General features: G+C 45.5%; 1 protein-coding gene across 4 annotated transcripts in view; it reads left to right on the top strand.

Moving 5' to 3' along the window:
* Nucleotides 1–21,201, top strand: part of Cgnl1 (cingulin like 1) — a 148,840-nt gene that overhangs the window by 52,702 nt on the left and 74,937 nt on the right. For all 4 annotated transcript variants that reach the window (XM_021207347.2, XM_021207346.2, XM_029543545.1 and 1 more), the window contains 4 exons: nt 7,039–7,140; nt 7,916–8,064; nt 9,004–9,139; nt 18,440–18,652. In XM_021207347.2, the coding sequence (XP_021063006.1) occupies nt 7,039–7,140; nt 7,916–8,064; nt 9,004–9,139; nt 18,440–18,652 (600 nt within the window). The remainder of the gene's footprint in view (nt 1–7,038; nt 7,141–7,915; nt 8,065–9,003; nt 9,140–18,439; nt 18,653–21,201) is intronic.

Raw genomic sequence — 21,201 nt, 5'->3', positions numbered from 1 at the left:
TTCTTGGTCATGATGTTTGTGCAGGAATAGAAACCCTGACTAAGACAGTGAGTTTGCCATGTTTATGTTTCTTGAGGTAATTTTATGTGGTAGTCTGTGGGAAGAGCTAGGTAGGACGTCTCCATTCTAGGCTACTGTGAGAGGCATTTTTATTTTCTTTTGAGACAGTCTCATTGCTAAAGCTGGCCTAGAACTTGGGATTCTCTTGGCCCCAGCTCAGGAGTGCTGGGATTACAGGTGTGTACTAAGGCATCCATTTATATGGCGCTAGAGGTGGAACCCTGGGCTTCATCTATGCCTGGCAAGTACTCTAGCAACAACAGAATTGTATCCCCAGGCCCCACGAATGGATTTCAGACAGGCACACATGCTATTACATTACAAAAGTCACTCCCTTTGTCGCTCCCAGCGAGAAGATTAGTTAAGAAGCCCCGCTGGCTGGAGGGAGGGAGAATGGGATCTCTAATTGCTAGAGTTTCTCTCCCCCCACCCCACCCGCCCTTCTTATGTTCTGAGTCTGATTCTTTGCTGGCAACATTTTGGAGTGTTATCTTTTGGGAGGGGGATGTTAAGTGTTAGAGTGTTTTCTCTATGGACTGAGGCCATCTTGGAACCAGCAAAGCAGATAGGGATTTTGTTTTTGTTTTTCTTTCCTTTTGTTTCTTCTCCTTCCCTTCTTCCCTGATGCCCTCTCCCTTCCTCCCTCCTTTTCCCCAGTATGTGATCTCTCCCACTGCGCTGGATTTAGATTCTAAATGGGACTGCTGTCATTCCTCCGTAACAATTTGCCACCCCTGTGATTTTGCTGCGGGGCTCTCCTCCAGTCCACGCAGGTCCCTGCGGTTGGCGAGAAGGGCCTCTTCCCGGCTTAGGATGCACAACCCACACCTGGATCAGCAGCTTGCGAGCCAAGACTCCGCGTCTTATAGCTTAGGTTCCTGCTTTTATCTTTTCGCCTTGCCACTTAGCTGTAGGATTTTAGCCAAATTCCCCTTGAGAGCTTCATCCTGTTATCACTTCCACAGTAGAAAAGAAACAAGAGCCTCCGAGATTCACACTCAGATCAGACAACCGATGCCTCCAGACCGACTATTTAATCTGGCCCCTCTTGGTGGAATAGCAGGGATTAGTTAGAGAAAGCCAATGCGGCCCAAATGCATTATTTGCCTTTGCTGACAGGTCTATGCTGAGTGAGGGGTTGGGGTGAATGAAAGTCTGCCCAGCAGACTTTCCCCAGGGCATGGGAGGCTTAGAAATAGAGGGTCCGGCTGCACACAGACAGACTCCCAGAGAATGTCACCCACCAGGTGCTTCTTCAACAAATTCTTTTTTTGCTTGTTTATTGGGATCAAACTTAGAGTAAGATGTATGAGTCATAGCTGTAGTTTGCTGGGTTTTTATCACAGATTTGCATCTGTACAAATCCTACTGCAATCACAGGCAGGGCGCTCCCCTCACTGGGAGTTTCCCAGTGTGCTCCTTCCCTGTCCTCCTTCTTGAGGCAATCCATTGTGACACCAATAGCCTAGATTAGTTTTCCTTAAATTTCATATCAATAGGTTACCTGATTATTGTCTCTACAGCTTTATTTCCTCAATATTGTGTCAGCGAAGTTCACTTTTTATATTATATATGTGTGTGTGTGTGTGTGTGTGTGCGCATGCGTGTGTGCGTGTGCATGTGCGTGTGTGTGTGTGTGTGTGTGTGTGTGTGTGTACCTAGTGTATTTCTGGTGACTATTTCTAGCTTGGGACTCTTAGTTATAAAGCTACAGTGGACACTGAACATTATTGTATGTACACTCATTATAATGGACACCCACCCACACTTTCTCTTTGCTATATTAGCAGACATGAAATTCCAGGTCACAGAGTAGGCAGGAGCTTTGCTCTGCACACTGTGAATGGTTTCAGGAAGTGATGGAACAATTAACACTCCCACAGTGGTGCATGCAAGGCCTGCATGTAAGATCCTGCCTACTAGCACCCTCTGTTCCGTTGCATGGATTCTATGACGTATGTTCCATACAGATTGAAGTACTATATCTTTAGCATAAGCTCTAAAATCTGGTAATGTCTGTCTTCTGACTTTTTATATTTTTCTTCTTTTCTTCAAGTTGACTATTTTAAGTTTCTCATCTTTCCATACAAATGCTAGATTTTCCAGAAGTGGTGGTAGGGCAGGCAGAGCTGGGGAGATGACTCAGGGGTAAATAGTGGGCTCCTGTAGAGGACCTAAGCTTGATTCTTAGCACCTACGTCATGTGGTTCACACTGCAACTCCAGCCCCAGGGGATCAGACACCTGGCTCTGGAAACATATGTACACACATGTACACATGTGCACCATACACACACATACATATAATTAAAACAATAACAGCAGGAACAAATCTTTAATAAAAAGCAAGGAGAGGAGAGAGAGAACCAAGGACCGTTGTCTGGGTTTACACTGGGTCTGCATATCCCTTTGCCTCGGATGCTTCTCATCACGTTGCTGGGCCCTTGCAGAAGCATGGACCGTCTCCCATTCATTTGTGCCTTCTGCTTCTCCTGCATCTCATGTGTCTTTCATTTTGGTTTGTGGACTTTGCACTTGCATTCATTCTTGGTGTGTGTCTGTGTTTTCTACCTAAGGCTGTTTTCTTCCACCCTGGGAAACCTCTCTAGTCTGTCCTGTCATCTTTTCCGCTGGCAGTGGGCTCTCTGTTTTCTCGGATTGCCCTTTGTCCATCCCTGTGTTCGAGGCTCGCTAGTTCAGGAAACATTGTTTTATCTGATAACTTCATTGACACATTGGTCCTTTGTCTCCCGTGGGTTCCTTGGAAAGCAGACAGCGTTCTTAGTACTGTTCCTCCAAAAGCAATACAGCTTTTCTCTCCCGCTGCTTTGACTATTTGATCTTCCAGTCTTGGAAGTTTGAGTGTAGTCTGCCTGAGTGTGGTTTTCCTGTGTTTAGCCTGAGTTCTTGACTTCGTAGGTCTCTGGTGCTCATCATATCTGAAGCACCCTGGCCATTTGTTTTGAATCTTGTTATCAGATTCTGCTCTCCTCAGAGTTCAGTTGCGTGTATTTTAAATTGTCTATGGTCTCTCTTGTTCTGTGTGTGTCTGCGTGAGTGTGTATTTGTGTGTGTCTGAGTTTGTGGATGTGTGTCTGATTTTATTTGGCATACCAGATATTCTGGATATTCTCTCTCATGCGCTCTCTCCTCTTAGTTTTTCTTGAGACAGTGTCTCACTATGCAGCTCTGGCTGTTCTGGAACTCAAACTTGATGTAATCTACTTGCCTCTGCCTCCTGAGTGCTGGGATTAAAGGCATGCACTTTTAATGTTTTAAATTCATTGATTTTGTTTTCTGGTTTTGTTTTGTTTTGTTTTGTTTTTGGATAAAAGCTTATTCTTTTAAAATGTTCTGAAACAACCTTTTCATCCTTCTTTAAGGATGATCTTTTTTCTTCTCATGTGTGTGTTTGTGATGTACATGTGTGTGTATGTATGTTCATGTGTGTCCATATTCAGCGGGTATGAATGAGTGCACGTGTGTGGGGCCCTGAACTTGATGTAGAGGATCTCCCTGGAGCCCTCTTCCACCATACTCTATGGGGGTTTCTCATCAAACCCAGAGCTCACGGTATGGCTCATTTTATCAGACAGCTCACTCCTGGGGTCTTGTTTTCACTTTCCTAGGCGGGATTGCAGGCAAGCCACACACTGACCTGATACCCATGTAGGTTCTGGGGATATAAACTTAAATCCTCTTGTTTGCACAGGCAAGCATTAATTGCTGGGCCATCTCCCCAGCCTCCAGGGACCAGTCTTAAAAGAGCCACCTAATGAGTTCTTAAATTTTAAGGTATTGTATTACCATTCTAAATGTCCATTTGGCCATGTTTCTAGATTCTAACTGGTGCGAGAAAACTTTTTAAAAAAATAATCCGTTTTGTTCATAGTTTTCTGCGTGTTTAAGAATATTGTTTAACTCCTCCATTGCTGGTGGGATTGCAAGCTTGTACAACCACTCTGGAAATCAGTCTGGTGGTTCCTCAGAAAATTGGACATAGTACTACCAGAAGACCCAGCAATACCTCTTCTGGGCATATACCCAGAAAATCTTCCAACTGTTAATAAGGACACATGCTCCACTATGTTCATAGCAGCCTTATTTATAATAGCCAGAAGCTGGAAAGAACCCAGATGTCCCTCAATAGAGGAATAGATACAGAAACTGTCGTACATTTACACAATGGAGTACTACTCAGCTATTAAAAACAATGAATTTATGAAATTCTTGGGCAAATGGATGTATCTGGAGGATATCATTCTTAGTGAGGTAACCCAATCACAAAAGAAGTCACTAGAGATGCACTCACTGATAAGCGGATATTAGCCCAGAAACTTAGAATACCCAAGATACATCTTGCAAAACACAAGAAAACCAAGAAGGAAGACCATCGTGTGGATAATTCATTCCTCCTTAGAATAAGGAACAAAATACCCATGAAAGGATATAGGTACAGAGACAAAATTTAGAGCTCACAACCATCCGTAACAAGATCTGACGCCCTCTTCTGGAGTGTCTGAAGTCAGCTGCAGTGTACTTAAATATAATAAATAAATGTTAAAAAAAAAAATTTAGAGCTAAGATGAAAGGATGGACTATCCAGAGACTACCCAATCCAGGAATCAATCCCATCATCAGCCACCAAACCCAGGTACTAATGCACATGCTAGCAAGATTCTGCTGAAGGGATCCTGATATAGCAGCCTCTTGCGAGGCTATGCCAGTGCCTGGCAAACACTGAAGTGGATGCTCACAGCCAGCTATTGGATGGAACACAGGGTCCCCATTGGAGGAGCTAGAGAAAGTACCCAAGGAGCTGTAGGGGGCTGCAACCCCGTAGGTGGAACAACAATATGAACTAACCAGTACCCCCTGAGCTTGTGTCTCTAGCTGCATATGTAGCAGAAGATGGCCTAATGGGCTATCATTGGGAAGAGAGGCCCCTTGGTCTTGTAAACTTTATATGACCCAGCACAGGGGAATGCCAGGGCCAAGAAGTGGGCGTGGGTGGGTAGGGGAGCAGGGGCGTGGGGGTATAGGGAACTTTCGGGATAGCATTTGAAATGTAAATAAAGAAAATAATAAATAAATAAATTAATTTAAAAAATTGGAAGAAAAAAAAACAAAGAAGCCCTCCTCTTATGAAGCTTATACTCATGTTTTGAAAAAAAAATGTAGGAAAGATAATTAAAGACATTCTACATGAAAAAAATACATATATATATGTGATTATTTAAATATATTTACATAAATATGTATGTATTTGGAAAGTATTGAGGAATAATCATGTGGTTAAAGTGTTGGCATAATGATAAAGTGTGAATCCCTCTTCTGTTATAGACTCTGAATGAAAAGCTGAATATGTAAAAAAAAAAAAAAGAATATTGTTTATAGCTCTTTGCCCTCCTTTTCTTCTGCATCTCTGTCTTCTGTTGGGCTGTCTTCCCTTGTGCTGTGCTTCTCTATGATTGGTGTGCTATGCTTCTCTATGATTGGTGTGCTATGCTTCTCTATGATTGGTCAGTTTTTTCCTGCTTTTTTAAATGGCTGAGATTTTCTAATTGCATGCTGGGTAGTAGATGGCAGCTTACACATGTCCCGGATGGTCTTATCTTCCACCAAAGGGTGTTGAATTTTTTAGGCTTTGCTGAGGGTGGATCTCATTAGGTTTTTACCTTCACTCCTATGCATGTCCTATAGTCCCTTCTTAGATGACAAGTGAATACTAAGACGTTAACTAGGCTTTGTCTATTTTGCCTGAGCTGGACCCCATTGTCTCTGCAGTTCAGCACAACCTGTGGCGGTCGGTTGGCTTCTTTATCTCATAGACCCTTTTTTTCTGAATGAACTTTTGGAATCTTGCCTAATTTGCAATATAGTTTAGGAATCATCTAAGAAACCAAAAAAAGTGTGTTTTTTAAAATAGCTTTTTCTGTGGTGTTCTTACTTCTCTAATACCCTTATCCCAAGATTGATCTTTTGCTTATAATGTTCTAATTTCCTAGGTGCTTCTTAACTCAATGTGAGTTGCACAGTCCTTTTGATTGGACTCATTTTCCTCTTTAATTAAAGTAATAAATTATTCTCGTTGGTTGGTTTTATTTTGTGGTGATGGGGATTGAGCACTGGGCCTCACGTATGCTACAGTAGTATATGTACTGCTGGGTTACATCCCAGGCTTGTAAACTTGGTGTATTTCAAGCTATTTTAAGCTCGGAGCGGACTGAGTAGAGAGGACAGGAATTTCACTTGCCCTGTTGTGACCCTCTGGTACACTTGTAAGCATGGGTAGATATTTGCACATGATTATAATCTAAATCCTGCAGTTCACTCTGGGATTTGCTCTTGGTGGTGTACATTATATTGGAGTTTGTGTGTGTGTGTGTGTGTATGTGTGTACTTGTTCATGTGTGTGCACATACATGCAGAAGTCAGAGGTTGACATTGGAAGCTTTCCTCCACTGGACTTTTTTTTCTCAAACCCCATCACTGGGAAGGCAGAGACAAGAAGACACCAAGGCTCACCCTAACCTATTTAGCCAGCCCCAGGCCAGTGAGAAACTATGGTTTGTTTGTTTGTTTGTTTGTTTTTCAAATGTGCCTTGGGACCCACAGCTAAAGTTGTCCTTGGGCTTTCACATGCACACACAAGCAGGAAGATGCATGTTGTACATTTAGTACCTTAATAGTTCATAGTATGTCTGAAAGATGTCCAGTAAATCTACCCCTTCCTCAAGTGTTAGTCATGCTGGAAATCTGTGAAATAGTCCCTCAGACTGTGGTGAAAGATTTAAAATCAACTCTGAGGGGGCGTCACAGTCAAGTGCGGGGAGGGCTCTGGGAAGCTGACGCCTGACTGAGTCTTAGGATGGCCGTGCGTCTCATGCATTCGATCCCCCGTGTTACTGTGGGGGAGGAGAACTAAAGAAGAACATCTCCTGCGTGTAACCAAGGATATCTTTGCAATTAATTGTAGGCTCCGAATTCTCCCTCTGAAGGCAACAGTCTATTGGATCAGAAGAACAAATTGATTCTAGAAGTATCTGAACTACAGCAGCAACTGCAACTGGAGATGAAGGTAGCTGGCTTTTATATTTTTCCCATTTCTGCCTTGGTAGATAAAGGTTTTTTTTAAAAACACATTGTGATATCCAGGTGAGGTGAAAATCATTTTCGCCCCCTAAAAGAAACATTCCTCTCATCCCTGAGCACATTCCTTTGAATCTGGTGGCTGCTAGCCCAAGAATTTTTTAAAGCAACAGAGCATACGGACACTGTTTGCTTTGAGCAACTGAAATCCTGTTAGAGACAGGCAGTCCTATAGGAAACAGGCACTGTTCTTACATAAAGTGTTCAAACTTAACAGAAACAGCAAAACCAGGTCTAGCTGTGTTTGTGTTTTTATTTTAAAAGTGTTTAATTCACTTAAGTATGAATATTTCATATTCTTTCTGGAACTACTAAACCTTCATCCCACGGCTTGATTAAGTTGTTTAATAATGAAGGAACAAGGGTATGGATTCCATTAGTGCTCACAAGTGGGCTTCTGCTCTGGGGATGTAGCTCACTGGCTAAACTCCTTGCTCGGCACACAAAAAACCCTGGTATCCAGCCCCCGCACCTCATAACCCAGGCATGGTAGTGCACCCCTGAACTCCCAGCACTTTCAAAGTGAAGGCAGACCAATCAGGAGTTCAAGATCATCCTTGTCTACATAGCCAGTTTGCTGTAAGCCTGGGCTATGTGCGTCCCTGCCACAGAAAGACAGACAGACAGACATGGAGATGTGGGTGGTGGTGTTTCAGTATGCATAGACAACAGAGGTATTTCAAAATCATACTGACTCCTGTTAGAACCATCAGAACATCAAGGAGGAGCGAGAAAGAATGAGAGAGGATTTAGAAGAGCTGCGAGTCCGGCACCAGAGCCAAGTGGAGGAGACGGCCACTCTGCAGAGACGGCTGGAAGAAAGTGAAGGCGAGCTGAGGAAGAACTTGGAAGAGTGAGTGTCCGGCTGGAGCCCCGCCCCTTCCCGCCTTCTCCAGTCACATGTGGCTAGAACCTTCTGTCCTTTTCACACCTCGCAGCCTTCTGAGTGTTTGTCAACACCACTCACCTCTCTTTCCTTTTTTCCCCTCTTACAAAATTGTGCAGCTGGATATATAAGCAGGGAGGTTAATAATGACTAAACCCCGTTGTGTACCTTGAGTGTGCCTTATAAAGCTTCAGCCCCAACAGGGGATCATCTGGCAGGCGAGTGAGAAGAATGGGCTCTGAGAGGTGATCCTTAGCGACTGAGGTTTCTGCTGGGAACCTTGAGTGTGATAAGAACTAAGGTTTCCAGAAGCCTCGTGTTAGCCTATGGGGCTCACAGTCTCTCCCAGTCTGAGCACTTTCTCCAGAATGGGCTGGTCTCTGTGAGACATGCTCACACTTATGCTCAGCCTGTGGAGAGGGTAAGTCGCTCCAGGGCTCTGCCACATTATCCTATGAAACTTAGTGGCAAGAACTCCAAAATCCAGGTCTGATTTTCTTTCTGGAAACAGCTTTGCAAACACACCCAAGAGATGTGCTTTCTAATCCCCTAGGTGCTCCTCGGTTTAGTCAAGCTGGCCATTTAATCAACATTGACCATGAACTTGATGGTTCTCCTGCTTTGCAGTACTGGATGGTTCTCCATGGGATTGGGCATTTCTTCATTTTATGTGTCCCGATTCTAGTACTTCATGGTCTCTTTCTGGTAGAAAATGTCCCCGCAAGTCTGTCCCATTTCGTTTGCTTGAGTTCTTATCTGACATCTTGGCCAAATTAGACTGTAGTCCTGAGGAGGCTTCTTGGGGCTACAGGTGACCATGTGACAACCTAAAAGTCTGCGGTTAGACTAGGTGAGGCCTGAGATCCCAAGAGCCTCTCTGACAGACCTCCCGTTGTCCCCTGCCAGGCTGTTCCAAGTGAAGATGGAGCGGGAACAGCACCAGACTGAGATCAGGGACCTGCAGGACCAGCTGTCGGAAATGCATGATGAACTAGACAGCACCAAGCGATCCGAGGACAGGGAGAAGGGAGCCCTGATTGAGGTAAGGGAACTGTGGGCCAGGTGTCACCCTACCTGCTTTGAAGGGTGGGACTTCATGGGCTGGATGCAATAAGCCATTTTCTCTTGTGTGCATTCGATCCACTGGTTTCTACATTTAGCTTCTGTGAGGCCATCACTGTCTTAGGGAAACTTTCAACCACACCGAAAAGTAGGAAGAGTGATATGTTAAAGCCTGGGGAGATGGTTCTGTGGGTAAAGGGTTGGCTGGGCAACCAGGAGGACCTGAGATCAACCCCCAGAAACTATGTAACATCTTAACTGGACAGTTAATCCTATTGTGGGTAGAAGAGATGGACAGATGCCTGAGCTGTGCTGGCTGGCCAGCCTAGCCTGTGAGCTCCTAGCCCAGAGACCCTGTGTCAGAAAACAAGGTGACTCTGAGGGATGAGGTTAGAGGTGCACACACATATAAACAGTCTTCCACACTTACAGATGTTCTCACACACATAAATGCACACTCTTCCACACTCATAGATGTTCTCACATGCATGCTCACACTCATACTCATACTCTCTTATACATTCACAGATGCTCTCATAGACACACTCACATGCTCATACTCATAGTATATACTCACACATAGAGAACAGTACATTAGCACTCATCAGTTCTCAGCACAGACCAAGGAGTTGTCAATGTTTCACTGTATTCCTGCATTGCTTGTTCTGCCCACCTATTCATCTTTGAAGTAAATTACAGATCAGATCATATTTTATTCTTTTTTAGAATTTATGGAACTTGCTCCTGTAGTTACAATACCATTATGGTAACTATGAGTATGGTTTCTATAGTAAGGGAAAGGAGCCTGAATGCCCAGCCCTTGTTATCTCTGAATCTATTTAACAGTTGACTTAGTGAGTTAATAACCAGCCTGGGGTACATCAGTCCCTCCCTAAAACGGTTTTCCCTAAGGATAGATTCCCAGAGATGATGTCAGTGGAGAATTTATGCATTTCGGTGGATAGATGCTCAGAGCCCAGAGGACAGAGGACAGGTGCTCCTGGGCCCTGTGGTGACATGCCCTGGCTCCAGCCACCTCCGTTCTCTTCTTCCACTCCATCTTGCTCGTCTTTTGCATGTCCCCCTTCAGCACAGCCAAGTGCCGCCTGTCATCCTTGCTTCCCACATTTCATTTGCAGCATGCTTCTGAATGACAGAGCCAAAGAAGAATTTTCATGATTTAAATTACTTTGAAGTGTTTCCATATTTTTCCAAAATGAAGCAATTCTAAGATGAACTGCATGCTATTTTACTTGATTTTTTTTTTTTTTTTTTTTTTTGAGATAGGGTCTCACGTAGCCTTAAACTTACAGTGTAGCTGATGATGACCTTGAGTTTCTGATCTTCTTGCCTCCACCTCTCAAGTGCAGGGATTGAGGGTGGGTACTGCCACCCCCACTTTATGCTGTGTTGAGGATTGTGTCCCTGGCTTCATGCTTGCTAGACCAGCCCTCTACCGACTGAGCCTCACTAGGAGCCCACGTCTTTGACTCCGTGAGCACACCCCGCTGACTCTTCTGAACTTGACTTACTAACAGCTTTGTCGGCCCATTTGTTTCAGTCAGGGGTGAGGACAGGGACTCTGGCTTTGGTGATGTGTGCTCAGGACACAGCTGGAATGGGAACAGAGCACATCTTGACTTAAACGTTGTCCTGTAGTTGGGTTCCTAGCTGTCTGTCACAGGCTTGACAGGATCTGTGCCGTCTGCAGGAGGGAGGTGGAGAAGTTGTTAGTATCTATGTCTTGCATGTTTGCCTTATTGTTCTCCTCTGACTTTTCAGCAACTTTTAAAATACAGTCTACGGTTTCCACAAAGAAGATCCCATATCTTAGTCACTTTCAATTTATTCTTTGTATCTTAATAAGATGTAGACTGGAGAAATTTGATAACAGATGAGATGTGGGGCCAAGTTTTCCATGGCTTTTGGCTGAGAACAGACTCTTTAACACAGTGAGCATCGAATCCACAGTGAGAACTGACTGAAAACTGTTGACTCCCGGATGCTTGGTGAGCCTGTGTGGCAGCCCGGAGTTTTCAGGAAACCTCTCTCCTTCCTCGATGTGTCCTGGAGACTGGAACCAAGTCCCTATGCACGCTAGGCACATATTGTGCCACTGGCTCCACCCCAGCCCAGAAGTTCATCACTTTTTCTTAAGTAGTGTCAGGCAGGCCTCCACATGGAATCTGTAAAATAACACGGGGGGGGGGGGTAGGGGTGGGGAAGGGGTAGCCAGACATAGTGATGTGTGCCTTTGATGCCAGCAACTGGGAGATAGAGGCAGGTGGACTTTTATGAGTTAGAGGGTAGCCTGCCCTACAGAGTGAGTTTCCAGAATAGCCAGAGAGCTACATAATGAGACTTTGTCTGTAAAAGAACAACAAAACAAAACAAACAAAAAACAAAAAACCCATAACGGTTTAAAGGAGAGCATGGTAGAAGGTACTGTTTTGTTAGGCTAAGAGTTGGTGAATAGGACAGATCTATTGCTTGTCGAATTCCTGGGTCTGTAAACTTTTTTTTTTTTAAGTCAGGGTCTCTTTCCTGTAGTTCAACCTGGGCTCAAATTCACTAACTCATTACGTAGCCAAGGTTGGCCTTGAACACCTGATCTTCTGCCTCTGCCTTCTACATGCTGGGATTGTAGGTGTGTACCTCTCTGCCTGTTATTTTGTTTTTGTTCGTTTATTTATTTATTTATTTATTTATTTCATTTTTTAAAATATGAGGCTGAGAATAGAAGCCAGCGTCTCATGCACAAGAAGCAAGAGGTTCTGCCAAACGAACTACGTTCTCAGCTCCCAGGGACTACGTAGGCTGGCGCTCTCTCTCTCTCTCTCTTTCTTTCTTTCTTTCTTTCTTTCTAATTCAAAGGACTTTTAAAATTGTGTGTGCGTGTGTGTGTGTGTGTGTGTGTGTGTGTGTACATGTACAAGTGCTCATGTGTAGGGGTCAAAAGATAACGTTTGGAAGTTGGTTCTCTTCTACCTTGTGAGTCTCAGGGATTGAACTCAAACCAACAAGCTTGGTGGCAAGCCCCTTCGCCTGCTGAGCCGGCTCATTGGCCCATGAGACCCATTTCTCAGCTGTAATACAAACCTCAGGACTAGTGTTTGGCTCTTTGTCTGTCCACTCAAGTGGCCTCACGTCTAACATGCAACACCTGTCCAGGGGGTTTTCTGATGGACAGATGTCACTGATGAGTCTGCAGAGCTGAGAGGTGGCCCTGTCCCACAGAGCCTGCTGCGTCTTGCTCCTGGCCTTCGGGGCCTTCGGCGTCTCTGAAATGCTTGGCTGCAAAACCTTGGAGAGAGTTGGAGCCCAGGCACTTCTGAAATAAACATACACTGTGATCCTTCTAACATTACCTAGATTCTAGTGCAAGTGGCCGAGCAATGCCGTGGCTCTCTCCAGCCATCTTACACGTTCTAGGCCACTGGTTAGAGCAGTGGCTCTCCACCTTCCTAATGCCGTGACCGTTAATACAGCTCCTGGTGTTGTGGTGACCCCTTCCAATCATAAGATTATTTTCATTGCTACTTCATAACTAATTTGCTACTGTTATGAATCGTAATGTAAATATCAAGATGTTTGATATGTGACCCCTATGAAAAGGTTGTTCAAAGTGGTCATGACCCACAGGTTGAGAACCACCTTGTCAGAACCAGGAAAAAAAAAAAAAAAAAAAAAGACTGATTTCTGTTGGACTCCTACAATACAAAACCTTCTTCTGCCCCAGCAATGGACATAGTTTTCTTCATTTTGGCACGCAGGACTGTGGTGGATATGGGATGCAGCTCTCTGTGGTCAGGGCTTGCAGCCTGGGGACATCCCAGTGTCCATCTCTCAGCAGTCTGCTGTTAGGATCACCGCTATAGCGGATGGTAGCTTCCTACAGGACGCACTTCCTTTGTGTCCAGCTTCTTCCTTCCTGCAGTTTTAGGTTCTGGCTGAGTTTCTTTGCTTTAGTTTAAGAGATGAGTCCCCCCAGAGTCCCTTACCCCCAGTGCACCTTTCCAGCCTTTTCTAGTAGACAGCAGCACTCTGTTGTTCTGCTTACAGCTAACACTTAGACCACACACAGTGTCAGTGTGCAGCTTTCTGGGTGGTTTGTGGTCAGGTCTGTGGTCACTCTATGAGGAAAAGAAGGCACTAGGTCCTGTCCAGGCCACGCCCTCTGCTCTAATGTTTATCAGCTGCGTGACCTGTTTGAGACAGATAGACAGGCAGCCATACAGAGAGAGAGAGAGAGAGAGAGAGAGAGAGAGAGAGAGAGAGAGAGAGAGAGAGAGGAAGATATGAGAGACAGAGAGACAGATTGAATGAATCTGTGTGTGTGTGTGTGTGTGTGTGTGTGTACACATGTGGGTTCTAGAGGAAAACCTCATTTCTCAAATGTCAGTCCTACCTTGATATCTGGGACAAATCTCAGAGTTGCCAAGCAGACCAGCTACATTACCTACCTCTGTCTCTCAGAAGCTGGGAGTGAATGCACCTGCCATTCAGCCTGGCACTTTCTTTATTAAAGCAAGTACATTTTTCTGGGGATTGAACTAGGGTCCTGAGCCGGCTCTCCATTCCCAGATGTATGATGTCGGAGGATGTGTGTTAGCGTCTCAGAGCCCCTGGCTTTCTCATTTATGATCTTGATCTCTGAATAGTCTTTTTTTTTTTTTTATTTTTAGAAATAATATTATTCTCATGCAATCAAATGCCAACGTTTCTAGATCTTCTGTTACCTGCCCTCCCTATACACTAGGTTTTTTTTGTTTGTTTGTTTGCTTTGTTTATTTAAACTTATTGTGTTTCTTTATTTTCTGGATGTGGGTAAGGGCATGCCCTTGTGTTTGCCTGCGGTGTGGAGGTTAGAGGACGGCTTGTGGGAAGGAGTCAGTTCTCTGCTTCTAGCACTGAGTACTGAGGGTCAGACTCTGCCCAGACTTGGAAGTTAGCATCTTTGCCTGCTAAGTCATCTCCCAGGTCCCACTGTAGGTGTGAAATGCCTGGTTCCTTGTCACATGGCCCCTCTTGACTGCATGAAGGTTTAGAAATTAGTGGTTCTAAGTAGCCAGATTGCCCCAGATTTCCTTGACTGTAGTCTCTAGAGAGGTGTATTTCTCTCTACTGGATGCTTGTTTATAGTTTTAAGTTTTCCTAGTTACCACTTTCCTCTTTATTTGATATAATTAAGATTTCATGCATTGAAGTGAAGTTTTGGAAGCTGTATGTGCCTATTGGTCTCCCTTCTGGAAACTGCTGTGTGATATGGCAAGCTGTAATCTGATTGGATTCGTGAAGCATGGTCCACTTAAGTGACAACTCCAGCCGCAGATAACACCCTGTCTGTGTAGAATGACTGCAACTCCTTGGTCTTTGACATGCCTTGGCGGCAGCACAAACATAGATATGCCCTGCCCGAGATAAGGGTGGGAAGAGGAACTGCTCTATCTAAGAACAACTGAGAAATGTGTGAGAGTAAAAGCAGGAAGGGGTGACTCTGAAGTTGCTGGCTGTAGGCGCCATCCAGTCCTAGAGAGATCGCCAGTGGCAACAGTGATGGGTGAGTTCTGCTCTTCAAAGAGAGATGGGTAGGGATAGCCAGGTGGCCCCTCATTCAGTGTTAGGATGAGGAATTCTCGGGTCTTAGGGATGGGTCTCTAGGCTGCATCAAAGCTCATTCTTGCCTGCTGGCAGGGCTAAAGCTTCGTCTGTGTTGTGGTCTCCTACCTGTCTGCCTGATCCAATGAACCCGCTTATCCAAGAGCAGCAGGTCTCAACCCTTTCACAGGGGTCGCATATCAGATATCCTGCATACCAGATAATTACATTTCGATTGATAACAGCAAGCTTACAGTTATGAAGTAGCAACGAAATAATTTTATTTCACCACATCATGAGAAATAAGCGTCACAGCAGTAGGAAGGCTGAGAACCACTGCTCCAGAGAAAAGGAGACGTCCCCTCCCAGTTGTTTTTAAATGAAAACTCATTACTTTATATGCTAACCCGAAAAAATATCTTAGGGTCAAAGATCTGGCTCAGTGGGTAAGGGTGCTTGCCTGGTAAGCCTGGCAACCTGAGGCCGTAGAATGAATTTAAAGATGGAAGGAGAGGCCGACTCTACAAACTGCCCTCTGTAGCGTGGCCACAGTACCTCTCTGACATATCACACACACACATACACACACACACATGCATATCACATACACATACACACACACACATCACATGTATACTATACACATACAGACATATACATACATATATATCACACATACATCACACACATCACATGTATAGCATAAATATATATTACACATACATCACTCACACATACACTGATACACATCTCATGCATCTCACACAAAGATAGTGATACGACTAATTTAAAAAATTGATACAACGATTTCTCCTCCCTTCACAGTGACACACCTCTTGAATGGCAAGTAGCCTGTCCTCTCAGAGATCTTGGGGACTCAGTGGCAGCTAGGAGCTTAGGAGTGGAGCTTAGGAGAAGAAACAGGGTGTGTTTTTAGTCAGAAGGTGGGGGAAGGGAGAACTGAGAGAATCCTGGCCTTTGGAGACTCCAGCTGTTTGGAACAGGGTGACTCATTCACACCCGGAACAGACAGTGCTGCTGGTTGCTCTTGATCCAGTCACAACTGTCAAACAGCAGATCTCTATCTTTCCAGAAGCTTCTCTCTCTCACTATGGATTTAAGAGAGATGAGGCCAGGCTGGGCATGTAGCTCAGTTGGTAGAGTGTTTGCTTAACATGTGTGAAACCAGGGCTTCCATCCCCACCACTGTATGAAATGGGTGTGCTGGCACATGCCTTTAATCCCAGTACCCAGGAGGCTGAGTCAGGAGGATCAGACATACAGGGTCACAGTGTTTTGAGTGTTTGAGGCCAGCCTGGGATACATGAAACTGTTTGAAATAAACAAAACAACCACAACAGACAGTGCACAATATACAGATTGTAGGGCTAAGAGTGCAAACTGTGTCAGAGAAGGGTGGAAGACTGTTCTAGAAGGGGATTGTGGGAAGACTTCTCAGAGGAGCCACATTTCGTCTTCAGAGAGTTTCCAAAAGGCAGAGGGACTGGGGCTGGGAGGGGAGGAGGTGGCAGCTCAGAGTCTGCCTCCGTGAGCCTGGCTGTGCCAATAGGTGGGTGCTCCGGCAAAGGGGATGAGGGTTAACCTGCACAGAGGAGAGGAAGGGTCTAGATGTTGCAGAACTGACTTGATGCCTGTGAAGGACAGAGTGAGAGAACTCACAGTCGCTGCCCTGCTCCTATACTCGGGTGCTCCACAAACTGGTGGTCAAGGGGAGGAAATGGAGACGGAGGCTCCTGCTAGATTCTCCTAAAACTGTGATCTCACTTTATCCAAGGTTTGTGTGGGCCAGGTGAAGCTCATGGCTGGCCGATCATCAGAGAGGCGCTGCAGGGAAAAGAGAGAGGCAATTTAAAACAGCAGCAGCAGCAGCAGCAGCAACAACAACAATAACAACTATTGGGGGGAAAGTCAAGGAGCTTGCTGAAGGAAAGGAAAGCAAGCAAAATTGCACTCTTAGGGATATCTTGAGAGAGAAGCCGGACATGATCCTAGGGAGAAAGTGGCTGCCAGGAAGGAGTATGCCGTCTTGTGCTTTCCAGAGAGAGGAGACTCTTAAGGATACAGGGGCAGGCTCCAGCAGGAGTTCAGAGCATGGTACTAGGGAGATGAGGAGGTGTGATGGTTAATTGTCAATGTGACAAACTTGGAATGACCTGGGAAAAGTCTCAATTGAGGAATTGTCTATCTCAGGGTATCCTGTGGGCATGTGTGTATGTGGGGGGGATTAAGCTTTGTTTGTTTTAAATTAAGTGGGGAGGTCCACCATGGATGTGGGCAGCACTGTTTCATGGGCTGGGGGCTCTGAATTGTATGACCAAGAAAGTAACTAAGAAAGCAGGCAAGCTGGCAGTGGGATGGGAAGACACTCTGTGACCTTGTCCTGGTAGGGGAGCCACAATTGCCACATTAAGGTGGTGATTAAGGAGCACATGAAATGGTAAACAATCACACTTTGAAGAAGTTTGGTGATGATGGTGGCAGGTAGGCAAGAGTCCAGGAAATGGCAAGGAACCAGGGCTGAAAACGTGGGGCAGCTGACAGCTCTTCAGGGGGATGCTTCAGGTGGAGGGACTGCCTGGTGCCCCGTGAGGGGCTGAGGTGCCAGAGTCTGGGGCATCCAGGACAAAAGAAGGCTGAGCCTCTGGCGGGACACCCCTGGGCTTGAGGAATGTGGTTTGAAGCTAAACTGTCTGGCTTCAGTTTTGAGTCTCTTTGGGAGCTCTTGTGAGTGCGAGAGGGAAACATGTGAAAGCCGTGCTCTACCCAGGCAAGGAAGGTAGGAAAAGCTGTCCTGAGCACTAGGAGCAGGGATAGACTCGGACGTGCAGCAGCCTGAGAATGGGCAGCAGATGAGGCAGTGACCAAGCTCAGCTCTAGGGCAACAATACCACATAAGGGCTATAGCAGAGATACTGAGCCATGGGACAGATGTGAAATGAGTTGCAAAGTCACATACGTCAGGCTGGGGGTGCTCATTGGGTAGACTCCTTGGTTAGCATGTACGAGGCCTGGAGCTTAAGCCCCAGCACCACATTATCCAGTTGTGGTGGTACGAGACTGTAATCCAGCAATTGGAAGATGGAGGGAGGAGGAGCCCAAGGTCAGGGTCATCCTTAGCTACGGAGCACATTTGAAGCCAGCCTAGGCTACATGAGAACCTGTCAAACAAAAGAAAAACAAAGCAAGAAACAAAACTCTCCCAAGGCAATGCTAGTGAATTCAGTCATGCTAAATCTCAAAGAAGCTAAGACACAGGGGCTGGAGAGAAGGCTCAGCAGTTAAGAACACTGGCTGCTCTTCCAGAGGACCTGGGTTCCATTCCCAGTTACCCACACGGTGGCTCACAACTGTCTATAACTCCAGTTCCAAGAAATCCGAATCTGACACCATCACATAGACATACATGCAGACAAAACAGGAAGGCACATACAATAAAAGGCAATCATTAAGAAAAAAGAAAGAAACTGAGACTTAAGCCGCAAGGTAATGATGGCTCTGAGAACTGCAAACTGTCCCCAGATCTGTGTGGTCTGGGAAGGAGAGCATGGACAGGACAGGGTAGGTGGCCGTACATCTGGTGGTCAATCTGGAGGGGCAATGCTGGCTACTGGCAAAGATACCTGTCATTCAGTTCTGCAATTGTCCTCCCCGCCCCCCCCAGGAGCTCCTGCAGGCCAAGCAGGACCTTCAAGATCTGCTCATTGCCAAAGAGGACCAGGAAGATCTCTTGAGGAAGCGGGAGCGGGAGCTGACTGCCTTGAAGGGTGCATTGAAGGAGGAGGTTTCCAGCCATGACCAGGAGATGGAGAAGCTGAAGGAACAGTACGATGCTGAACTGCAGGCCCTCAGGGAGAGTGTGGAGGAGGCAACCAAGGTGAGCCCGCTACCCTCAGAGGGTGCCAAGATGCAGCCAGATGGGAGGTTATGCCCACTCTCCCCTTGGCTTTGTCACACCATGGCGATGAGCTCATTGACAAGGGACACGTTGATGGCTGAGCTCCTGTCTGTCAGCTCAAGCATCCATAAAGACTAGATGCTTTTTAAGGTGAGATTTTAAGGCGTTGAGTGGACTCTGCTTCTGCAGGTTTTGTGGAGCAGAAAACTGTACTGAGGATATCTTCAAGCCTCAAGTCCTAACACGCTGTGCGACTGTGCTCCTGCGCAGATCTGCGGATAGGACCTGGAGTTCTGGAACCCTTTGTCCCATTTCAGCTGCTTCCTCTGGGCTTTGCTCAGTGTTCTGTTAGATAATTCATGTCCTTTTCTCAGGGGAGTTGAAAGAGGGCTAATTGGCCAAATTGCCCCAACTCTTCCAAGATAAGTTTTCCCCTTAATTGAATTCTTGGCTCTTACGAATGGGTTGTAAATCGTATGGAAGTCTTTTGGTGCAGAATGCACGTTGGCCGTTGCAGGGGAGATGCTTTGAAAAATACCGTGCCGTCTTTAGGGGTAGAGAACTACAGAGTGTCCATTTTTTAGTGTCTGAAACAAAGGGTCAAAGTGCTGGGGCGAGAACTCTTCATACCGCTCAGTCTGCAGGAATGACGGTGGCAGTTCCTCACCCCAACCCTGCTAAGCCCGGTGGTGGTTCACTGATTCTCAATGATGTCATGATAATTACTAATGACAAGAAGTGAAAGATAAGTTTGCTTGTTATTACAACAGGGAAGTCTAGGAAACTGCCTGCTTTGGGTTAGTATAACTCAGAGATACCTAAAAGGGCCTCTTGTTGGTTTGCCCTCTTGCCCTTTCAATTTGATTTTAATTTGAGGGGGACAGGTAGAACTGACTTAGCTGTCCCTTGAGGGAAAATGTCTGGGTTTTGTGTGTGTGTGTGTGTGTGTGTGTGTGTGTGTGTCTTTGTATCTCGGCAACAGCCCAGTATCCTTGCTGTTGATCCTCACATTCTGTTACTTCAACAGCTTTAGGCTCAAGTGATTTGCCTCTGGAGTACACCACTGCTTTATCATCCTTAGGGCCTGCAGCAATACACAAGTTTAATGTGGACTATGCTGGGAGACCCATTTGGGGGTACTAGTGAGCAGTGTTTGTAGTTGTTGGGCCAGAAGACGAATCACACTTGTACCACGTATAGGATGGAAACTCTTTAGTTGGAAGCTTCTGGGTCTGCAGCATGGATGTGTGAGCAGGGAAGGGAGAGGCGGCAGGGGAGAGAACACGTCCTTGTTGTATGGAGTTGAGGATCACCAACAGAGGCCCAGGGTATTAAATTGTGACTTTTCTGCTCATAGAGTATTTAAAAAAAACAAAACAAACAAACAAAAAAAAACCCCACTAATTCGGGAATAATTAGGAGAAGGAGAGATGGCTCTGTGGTTTAGAACACTCGTTCTTTTACAGGATCTGAGTTTAGTTCCCCACACACATGGTGGCCCACAATCATCTGTAACTCCATTTCCAGGAAATCCAGTGCCACCTGTGAATCCCACAGGCATCTAGTGTGTACTCCGTGCACATATGTACATAAAGACAAAACATTCATATACACAAAATAAAATACACATACATCACTACCAATATCTTTCCCTGGGAAACAATAATTTCCAATTGGTCTTTGCTTAAATATTTGCCTGGCACTCCACCGCCCCAGACTGAAATTCAAAATTGTTTACATGGCAGGCAACAGAAGTGCCCTGGGGAAACTATTGTTAACCTCCTCACTTCTCTGCCCATGAGGAATGGCTGCCTCCCCCCACTTCCTTGGCCTCCCCAGTGTCCTCTCACCTGTGAACTGCCCATGCTGCCTCTGTCCCTGACCCCATCCCATTCTCCTACCCACAGATACACACCTAGGAGTCACTCACACCTTTGGGTTTTGACTGAACCCTGGGCTCCCATCATGTCCTGCTGTAATGGATGCTCCTTTAGGTTGGCATCTTAAGCACAGGGGCTGTTTTATCTAGACCTTTTCTTTCTGGCAAGACGGGAAGTGACAAACTCTCAAGCGCTTCTGAGGCCAAACAGGAAGCACTGATGAACAGAGCTGTTAGTACAGCGATGGTGACACTTGGGGCTGATGTGGAATGTGACAGGTTTCAGAGTATGCCGTCTGCTCTGGCTGCCAGCTGCTTCTCTGAGTGTGTGCTGTGGACATAATTTCCACTCCTCCCTCCCCTCTTCAGCTTGTCCTGAGTTTCCCTGACCATCCCCTCTTGAATTCAAGACTTCTCATTCTATAATTATTATCGTTATATAATATTGTTATTATAGCTATATATTATCTATAGCATATGTAACTATGTATTGTAATATATGTTACATATATGTTGTTACATGTACACACTACATACTGAGTTCAATTTGTGTTTTCTGTGTGCAAGTGTTTAGGGCTGACCCCTTAGACCTGGAAAATCTATTAAATCTATCTCCTGTCTCTGGAGAAAACGGGCTTTCCCTGCTCAG

Source organism: Mus pahari, chromosome 10, assembly GCF_900095145.1.
Source record: "Mus pahari chromosome 10, PAHARI_EIJ_v1.1, whole genome shotgun sequence".
Lineage (NCBI taxonomy): Eukaryota > Metazoa > Chordata > Mammalia > Rodentia > Muridae > Mus > Mus pahari.
Note: the sequence above shows the minus strand (reverse complement) of the source record. Positions and strands in the feature narration are given on the sequence as shown.